The sequence below is a fragment of the Mercenaria mercenaria genome, chromosome 14 (assembly GCF_021730395.1).
Source record: "Mercenaria mercenaria strain notata chromosome 14, MADL_Memer_1, whole genome shotgun sequence".
NCBI classification, from domain to species: Eukaryota; Metazoa; Mollusca; class Bivalvia; order Venerida; family Veneridae; genus Mercenaria; species Mercenaria mercenaria.
In genome coordinates, this window is record NC_069374.1 from 20,481,814 (window position 1) to 20,492,468 (window position 10,655).

At 34.8% G+C, this 10,655-nt stretch overlaps 1 protein-coding gene across 1 annotated transcript in view; it reads right to left on the reverse strand.

Moving 5' to 3' along the window:
- LOC123526518 (tyramine receptor Ser-2-like) overlaps positions 1–10,388 on the reverse strand; it is an 88,401-nt gene extending 78,013 nt beyond the window's left edge. The window contains exon 1 of the mRNA XM_045305708.2: positions 10,077–10,388. Within this exon, the coding sequence (XP_045161643.2) occupies positions 10,077–10,272 (196 nt within the window). The 5' untranslated portion in view covers positions 10,273–10,388. The remainder of the gene's footprint in view (positions 1–10,076) is intronic.
- Positions 10,389–10,655: the final 267 nt, after the last annotated feature.

The following is a 10,655-nucleotide window of genomic DNA, read 5'->3' on the forward strand; positions in this document are numbered from 1 at the left end:
CGCATATACATAAAATAAGGTCAAAATTCAAAAAATGTCGAATTTCATTATTATTTTGCACTGGAAACACTCTTTTATATCATATACAACCGATTTATGGCTATAAAGACTAATTGCGATGTGTCTCGAGAATAGTCTTATTTCAGCTCTTATAGGTTAAAGGTCAGTAATTCAAATCCTTCTTTGTTTCATATAAAAAACGACAACTTCATGTCGTCTTTACGTATCTTTAGAGAACATCACTTTTTCCTACACCAATTTTTCATGAAAGTTCTATCACAAACTAACGAAAAAATGAAAAGAAAATAGGGGGTTGAATAGTTCCTAGTGAAATGCCAGTCAGTTGTGGTCTGCTACCCTAAAAATGGCGCATATTTGCTCTCCTCCGCGCAATAAACACCTACTTCCGGTTTCGATCTGCAAAACTTGCCATGTGGGTTGTATGAACATGAAAACCGTCCCATTTCATGCAGAATGTATTCTAGTAGCGAAAAAGTGTGATGAAAGCACTCGTTCTACACGAATTTACGCAGAAAATGGGAAAATTAGGATCTATTTATTATGGACTTCTTTCGACTACACCACGGAAGCACATTTTCGACCGAATTACTGACCTTATTCCTCAAGGGAATATCAGAAGAACAATAACATAAGCAATGTTAAGTGAAATGACGTCATAAACATTTCAACTTTTGATGTACTTTTACTAAATACATGTATGTTGTGTCATACAATAAGGTCTAAAACTGTTACTTTGATACAATAAAACAATTGTTGGCATATAAGTAATCTTTTATGCTGTGTTATTGCGAAATCTTTATTTATCGTGATTTCAACCGGTCTAATCACATATAATGGTAATTTGGCTTGCTTAACGGCGTCAAAATATGAGCCGCGCCGTGAGAAAAACCAATAGAGTGTGTTTGCGACCAGCATGGAGCCAGACCAGCCTGCGCATCCGCGCAGTCTGGTCAGGATCCATGCCGTTCGCTAATGGTTTCTCTAATTGCAGTAGGCTTTGAAAGCGAACAGCCTGGAATGCGAATTAAGCTGCGAATGCGCAGGCTGGTCTAGATCCATGCTAGTCGCAAACGCACTATGTTGGTTTTCTCATGGTGCATATATACATATTATTCGCAGTAAGGTCATAAATTCTGACCGAAGGTCTAGCTGCTTGCCACTTTCTAATTCTAAAACAGTTTGCTTTGTAATTAGTCAACTTATCACTCATTTGTTACCCAATATTGCGCCCCAACCCCTTTATACACAAGTCTCTTTTACCTTTTCCCCTACTACACTTGCACTAATCAATTCTAGACGAAAAAATGTAAAAGTGTTTTTCTTTCTCTTACAGCTTTCCTACCTGCCTGCGGATTGTTGGTGGTTCTATAAACGTGCCTGCCAATGCCAGTAATTTAACTTAATGTGCAAGTCGTGTTTTTTTTTTCTCCACAGTATAAAGCTCAAAGTACGCAATATATAAATATAATTGTGCCAAAGTGGCGTTAAACCAAACTAAAAAAAATAATATAATAATTGTACACCCCACAACTCTTGATATACTTAGATGCAAGTATGTGCAAATTATTTGTACAGGGATTAGACAAAAATGAACGTTATTATGTATGATGCACTTTATCTTTTTATCAAACATTTTGCTTTCCACTCATCTTCACATGAACAAACGACCATTGTGTATAAAACAGACAGTTTTCCCATGATTATATTTCAAGATTAAAATCTGAAAGCTGACATTGCAAATATCTTAACGTTTTACAAAAGCTGTGTTTAATGGAAACCATTCATTTTTTTACTTTTAAACACTGTTAATTTTCGAACCAATGTTACACTGATGAACTGCGTGTTTCCAGACCACGCTTCTACGAACAGAATTACTAATTTTCGGATTAGAGTCCCGTGTATAGTAGACTGGCTCCCGTCCCTGTTTGTTCTTATTTACATAAATCAGTTTTCTTCATTTAGAGGGAAGTAACTCCAGAAGGTTGTTTCAACATTGACATTTTTTATTTCCCCTGGCTCCAAACATAGTTCAGCCATCAGATAAAACTGTGCTATTTTAGAGGCTTAGAAATTTCTTATGAAATGTTTCCAGTATTAATATAAAAAATTACCATGCAGCCAGGGAGCCAGGCTACGTGTATAGGAGCTGTACACTTTTACCACACTAAACACACATGGAGATTGTTGAATTAGTGCATTTTCTATTTCTATTATATCTTGCACTCTAAATAAGAACCGTCTGGAAGAGTCGCCAAAATGGGTTACCGAAATAATTAATAAACTTAAATTGACACCACTGTCAAGGGACAGGACGTGACCTGGTTGCACACTTACTTCGAGCGAGCGAAATAAGTTGCAAACTTGCAAAATGGCGGATATTTGCTATAATTATCGCACGTTCGCTTGTTTCTTTTTTCATCTGTTAAGTGTGTTCATATGGTATTTTGAACTCTACGGATATGTGCATGCATTAGATCTATGTCTACGTCACACTCGGTTTTAAGTTTAGCTTCGTAGACTTCAAAGTTGTCGAAGTTACTGAAGGTATAAAATGGTCATATGCATGTTTTGATATTTGAACGGGCATGTTCCTAGTCCTTTTATAATGATTACGATCAAACTAGCCTGTTCTAGTACTCTTAAACGAGACAAAACAATTGATTGTGAACATTTCATAAAAGTTCTGCATATTCATTGATGATTGTATACCCAGATAAATCTTGTTCAAGCCCTTTTTTGTTGCAAACTTGTACAAAAAGTTATTCCAGACGCAAACCTTTACTTTGAAAATAGTGTCAAACAAGTCGATTGTTTTTTATGTACATGTGATCAGGCCTAGAGTTGTACATTTTGTGCAGTATCACGCGGCCCTTTGCTGTTTTAAAATAACAGTTTATTTGATAAAAGCCTTGTTATGTTTTTATGTGTGGCAGTGTATTCAAAAACCTGTCACATATATTCACCATTACGATACAATGTGTATTGTGCAATAACTAGACCCCTTATCGCAAATGTCAATGTCAGAGATACCTAAGTTACATTTCTTTTATTGTTAGTATATGTAATTTCTTCCATTGTATGGAATAAAGTTACCTGTGTTTTCAACAATATCCCCACTGATAATTCAAAGCACTGAAAGTGCTGACAGCAAGGGGCTCATTGCAGATCAGGGATGTCAGTTGGATAACATAATGTATATACTCAGTAATACCTGCCTATTAAGTACCGCCATTAAAGTCAGATACATTCAAAAACGCTCTTTGTTTTGTTGATTTCATGCCGGATTTCAACAGACTCTCAGTAAGAACCTATAGAGTGTGAGTCACGACTCGTGACAACTTTTTCACATAAACAGGGCCCGTATTCATAAAGAATCTTAGATAGAAATATATCTTAGAAGTCATCATTTTCTAAGTATTTCTCATTTTTGACTTAAAATGTGTCTTAGAAACATTTTTGCCTAAGAATTGTTCTAAGAACGAAATCTGGCTTAGAAATTATCTTAAGTAGGTGATTTTTCTCTTAAAATTTAAGACAGGTAGCCACTTATCTTAACTTTTAAGAATTATCTTAGAAAAGTAAAAATAAAATGGACGCCAATGACCGCAGTTAACAGTTTTTCATGAATTGCATAAAGCTTAATTTAACTTGTGACGGGCTTTCCGCGTCATAGGTAGCACCTAATTTCATATTAAATATAGGCATAGAAATGAAACTAAGAAAAACATTTTCTTATACTTTTTTCGCTAAGATTTTTCTAAGTCGCTTTATGAATAAGAACTTAAGAATTTCTCTTAGCTAAGTCTAAAAAAATAAGATAAGAAATATCTTAGAGTTGATTCTAAGATTCTTTATGAATACGAGCCCAGGTCAATGGCCGAGTGAACGTCACTGGAATGAGTAACAGAGATGGGCTCCGCAGAGCTGAACGCAGTTAAAGGAGATATCAATATTCTGATGCGCTAGACCATGACTAAGACATGATCACTCGTAATTACAAACTTACAGAAAAATCAGATTAACATAAACGCTATCCCACAAAATCAGCCATTATACTTACTGTACAATAATAACAACGAGGAGAGGACTACACAATAATCAAAATCTCGACAACTTTCTACCAGCTAATACAAAAATGTTCCTTTTTGTGATACCAGTTTATCACCATTTCTCTAACTGATTTTAAGTTAAGTACTTCTTCAATTGTTTCTTTGTTTTTGTAGTTAATAATATCCAGCCAGAAGATATGTAAAAAAATAAAACCAACAGAAAAATATATTACCTGCTGCCGAAAGACCTAGGATGAACATATTGGTGACTGTCCTCAAGGACCGAGACCTTAACACCACAATCCAGAGTGAAGTATTACCGATAACACTAAACACTATTATTATGCACAACACTAAGGCCTCAACCACCTTTGATCCTGTAGATGAACTACTATCGGCGCCGTCGACAACGTAAAACGTCATTTGTATAACTTGAATGTTTGTCGTATACCCATTTATCGAAAGTCCTAAATAATGATGGATTTACATACAGAAATCGTCCGTGTATATCACAATCCTACGTTCGTCATGTAAACAGTGTACCCTGATAATCCCGGCATGATTCATCAGTCATCTGTTAAATGTCTTTTGATTAAATCTATATTTTCGCCCACAAGTAAACTATATATTGTTACTTTCAAGAAAATAATCCTTTATAACAAGCAAGGTTATTGACATTTACGAATTGTCATCTCATACATCATATGAGCCATGCCATGAGAAAACAAACATAGTGCATTTGCGACCAGCATGGATCCAGACCAGCCTGCACATCCGTGCAGCCTGTCAGGATCCATGTGTTCGCTTTCTAAGCCAATTGCAATTAGAGAAACCATTAGCGAAGAGCATGGATCCTGATCAGATTGCGCGGATGCGCAGACTGGTCTGGATCCATGCTGGTCGCAAATGCACTATGTTGGTTTTCTCATGGCGCGGCTCAATTATATTTCAAATCATCTATTGCGAACAACGTGATTTGGAAAAGATCTAAGTTAACGTTCATAAAACTTACATGTAACACTGTATTCTAACTCATGTTGTCACATTTTTGTTTGCATTATTCAATTACATTGTATTTGAAAAATTACCGTATCACAAATAAATCAAATAAGAAAAAAGCATATAATTTATTTTTACTGCAATTTCCTATATGTCAAATGGGATTTATTTAAACTGACGACGAGCTAGCTAAGTTTAAATATCAACATGTTATCTGTAAGTAAATAAAATATAAATATTTTCTTGATACGTTGGTTTACTCATCATAAATAATAAACATTTTTATATTGTTCTCATCAATCGACAAACTATTATAAATAACTAGACTTAGTTCAACCTATTGTGCCAGGATTTGATACGATGTTATTGGGTACACTAATTAAATAAAATCTTTATTATATTCACGATGGTCTCCTTTGTATATTTATAAGGCAATGCAAGATTACTATTCTTCCTCAAAAACATCATCATCTTTTTGTCAAACTGTGACGCATTCGATGGGGATTAAAACTTGGCGTACGATAACGACAAAGCTATTTAAAACTCCTTATCAAAATGACACTGGGTAGGACGTTTGCATAAACGACAAGTTAAACTTTATGTAATTGTCAGTTATGGGTGTAACGGATGTTTCAACATAATTGCAATTAGATTCTAGTTAATCTACCCAATGTCAGGAATTCCAATACCAACGCCTGATGCTATGACATTTTTTTTCAAGTCGCTTATTCAATAATTAGACGATGGCCTGCATAAGACCATTACTTTTCAGCTACAAAATATACAAGTCCGCTTCAAGAGTTTACTACATAATAATCTCCATTTCCCATTGTTAGCACTAGTTATAAAAGACAGTGTAAATATAATAAATCCACCATGGGATAAGCTCTAACATTTGTATCAAAATACCAGGCTGAATAAAGTATTTATTTACCAATAACTCTGCCACCTCAAACTATTCAGAACCACCTTACTTCTATCTAGGCATAAGCCGATACATATTCTAGTTAATTTTCAAATACGAGTTTCAAGGCCCGTATGCTATCACTATTAATACATCACCGACAACCTGGGAATTAATTAACAATTTCTCAACAGTCGTTCAGTCTCATATGTCCTATGTATTACGTATAAAGAGAGTTATTGTTACAGTATCACATAAAGACAACCTGGCGTTAAAAGTTAATGATACCTTTATTTTATACAATAGTCGGATAAGGCTCAACGAGCTATATTGTTCGTGTCTAGTATCTATATATAAAAAAGGTTTGTTTAAAACTGCAAAGCAATTTATTTTGTTATAGCTGAGTTACACCACACCCTTATATATTGGTGTTATTATATCGTAAGCGTCGAGGCTCCAGGTGTAAAGGAATTTAGGTTCTAAATAAAGATGTATTTTTCTGAATGTTTACGATTATTCTTCCCCATCAAAAGTCACAGATGATAGGTAGCTCGTATAGGGCGCGCTAAAGGTAGCAGTTGGTATTTTCCAGCCTTAGATGCGAATTGGACAGGTCAAAATTTAAAATAAAGGTAAGTATCAAAACTGACAGCCGAACTGAACGGAATTAGTGCCCTGAAGTTGGTCAGATTCGAAACTACGAATGTTGATTACTGGCTCTATGTGCAAATGTCAAAACAACAGAGACCTAAATCAAGAAAGAGTACTGAAAAAAAGTAATAGGTTGACAGATACTTTTATTATGCAGAATAGGTACAGGAGAGGCTTTTGTTCAAGGCACTGTGCTTTGTTGGACTCCTGCTTTTCCCCTAACATTTTGCCACAAGACCAAATATGGCAATATTTTGGAAAAATTGTCAATATTTTCTCGAACCCATGTTTCACTATTAGCTACCTATGGACTACAGGGTCTTATAAATGGCAAATATTTCTATTGGATTTTAAGAAAGCATACAAATACATGATTACTATATGCTTTATTTCTTTCAAATCACATTGTTTAGTTGATTTCTGCTTAATCCAAGTAAGACGGTCTCCGACCGGCTTGCGAAAAGTTCCAAAACTGGCATCTGCTACCAAAACGCTAGTACCTTCTCATAACATTGCTGCTGTAGCAGTCATTGTAGTTTCGATTAGCGTATACTATTTTATTTTAGCGCGATTGTGATGAAGCTTTAAGCTTATTTGAATCACTTTCGAGTCCGCTTCTTTAAAAAGCAGTACTGGAGTCATATGAAAAGTCATGGTCGTTTCCCCAATGGGTCTCGAACCCATGACCCTTGGGTTGAGGGTTCGAGCCCCATTGGGTCACGACTATGACTTCTCATACGACACCAGCATTGTAGCAGAGGACTTGAAACTTAAAACGTTGCGGAATGTCCCTTGTATGTAGTTAGTTTGGAGTTGCTTGCGGAAAACAAATGTGTAACGCGAAATCAAGAATATTGTATGTATCTGACCCAATCTCCTTCGCAGATGTCTCAACTTACAGGAAAGCGACCTCTGCCATCACAAACAATTATATCAAGATTGTTCATTTTTTTCAATTGGATTATATTTCAAAGGTTTAAAGCTAATATGGTTGGTAATATGAAAAACAATCCACAAATGTTTTTAACATTCAATTGTCATATTTGGTTAACTTATAAGAAATTCAATTTTGAAGGTAATTAGATAAATTTACATTTGGGCAATGTATCAAAAATAGAAAGCGGAAATGTATTATCTGGGTCATCGACGCACTGTGCTGCTATTCGAATCTAGACTGCATGGCTAACAGAAAGGAAACAGACGGGGTCAAAAAAGGGAAATGATAATGCATTTGAGCCGCGTCATGAGAAAACCAACATAGTGGGTTTGCGTTATCCGCTCAGTCTGGTCCGGATCCATGCTGGTCGCAAACCCACTATGTTGGTTTTCTCATGGCGCGGCTCATTTACATGTACGATAACAGCAGTTCTGGAAAATACAATAATTAATATTTGATACATGTTCATTATTTGGTGGTCAATTCAAAATGCATGTATATTTGGTTAATTCTTAACAGTTTGGCAAAGGTAAAGTAATATGATTGCCTTTATAAGACTCAATAAATCTCAAGAGAAAAAAAAGAAAATAATAATTGAATAGCTTTCCAACGGAAATGTTATTTTTATAATCACTTGATATTTGTGACGACTGTAGGGAGTCTAGTTCCTGACCAAGTTAGAATAACTGAAATTCTTAAATCTGTTACCACCTGCTTAAATAAAGCGGCATTAAAAAATATAAACTCCGTATTTTCCGTTCTCACAATAAGTCCGGCATTTTACCAATCTGAATATCTAAAAGATGTCTTAACCAAAGCGGTTTCTTTTCCAGATGTACAGATTCCTTTGCACTGTAATTCATTTAAAGCAGTTAGCTTTGAAGGGAGTTTCAGCTGATATTTTATGGAACAAAGTGAAATTAAACAGTAATTTTATCAGGAAAAACGATACCGTGTTATCTGAAAAAGTGCTTTTAAAGATGGCGCCTAAAACAACTAGACTAAGTGACAAATCATACAAACAGAGCCTCGCCTATTTCTAAACTAGTGCAAATCAAAATATCACAAGACTCATATTGAAGTGCAAACTTATGATTTGAAACGGGACTATTTGGAATAAATATACAACGAAATAGACTTTTTTTTCAAGAAATCTACAAATACATTTTTAAACATTTAGTATGATTCTAAAGAAATATCCACTGCCGAAAAAACTGCCAGTATCTAATCCGTTATAAAAAATACGCTTATTTGCAACGTATCATTGTTTATTTGCTATAAGCAGTTTGTTGAAGGGTAACTAGCACAACACAGTGTCTACAAAAGACATATAACATAATGTTTAATTCACCTCTACTGATTGTAGATTTAGTAATCTGATCATGTAAATATTTCTGAAAAATCATCATTATAATTGTATTTAATTTACAAAATTTGTAAATACTAAAAACACAAAATTTCTCTTTCTTAATTATTCAATGTCTGCACCGGAAGAGCATGGATTGGTGGTTTTGAATGGGTGTCATGAACATGGTGCTGTATAAATAGGATCAAACAATATGTCTATATCATTTCAAATTCGAAAAGAAACTGCGCTAACTTCCATTATGTGCCTTAAGATGACAACGATTAATATTATGTTCTCTCAGTTGAACTGCTAAATTCTAAAACGAACTTGTGAGACAGGATTAACAATTTACGGTTTGACAATATATTTACATTCTCCCCATTCGTTCTATTGAAAATTTCGACATTTATTTTGGATAAACCGCAACAAGAAAGGCGCAAATAGGTAACGCTGATTAGTGATACCGTGTCGCATTTTAAACGACGTCCACGTGATATCAGGGAAAACGTTCTTTAAATTACGTCGTTTAAGTTCCGTCAAGACTGACTAGGAAGCTGATTATCATTTTAAATACACCAAACTTTGTGCAGTTTAAAATGTGAAAAAAACTAGTTTATAAATGGAAAGAACAATATAATGTAAGACAAGACAAGACAATGTTGTACACATATTGGTACATCGTTATATACAAACAAAATAATAAATGTAATTCGTATGAATCAGTGAACTAAATACATATAGTAGAAAAATATATACAGTATTTTGTGAATATTATGGAATCGTCTAGTTAAAGCCAGACAATTTGAATGAAATATGCGTGTATACATTTCTATAAATATTATACACTAGATGAAGAACAATACTGACGTTAAGTGGAGAATGAAGCAGTTTCAGATAAAAATTCAAAGATAGCATGGATTCAGTATTAACTGCAAATAGAGAATGAAACAGATTTAAGTGATAAAAGTATGGATTACTACATTTAAGGTGTCGTTACTAGGGAAGGCAATCCGTAGATGAATTCTATACTATTTTCTTAACTAATATAACTAACAAATATTTGACCCTTTCAGAGTGGTTTCAAAGGAAAGACCTTTTTAATGAATTAATACACTCGTCACGTCCTTACCAAACAAAACGACCTTGCGTAAATGAATAAAATATTACCTGCTGCAGAAAGACAGAGGATGAACATACTGGTAACGGTCCTCAAGGCTCGAGACCTTAACACCACTATCCAAAGTGACACATTGCCAATAACACTAACGGCGACTATTACACTCACTAGGAAAGCCTCAACCGCCTTTGTAGCCGCCGATATGGGTTCATCAGTGTCATCGGCACCATCAGTGATCATTGTCATTTATTATGTTTAAGAAAACGTGGTCTGATTGCCACTCGATCGATAATAATCAGTATACTCACAAGTAGATAAGTATCGTCCGACACACCTAGTGCGCTAGTCAGTTGAACGAAGAAATATCTTGAGCACTGTTTACTATCCAGAGAAAACAGTATGACTACATACCAGTTTGACATAAAATGATGAAAAAAATATCACATACTAGCACTTCATTGAGAATGGCGTGATTAAACCAATCCTGTTTAACAAATGAACGTGTTTAATTTCCACCTTTAACAAGGCTGAGTTATTAGAAAAGAGTCACCGCGTTGACAGTATCAGTTAACATCACAGCAGTCTCAAGTTGTACCTCTTATTTTAGTTTATCTACATATATAATCTAT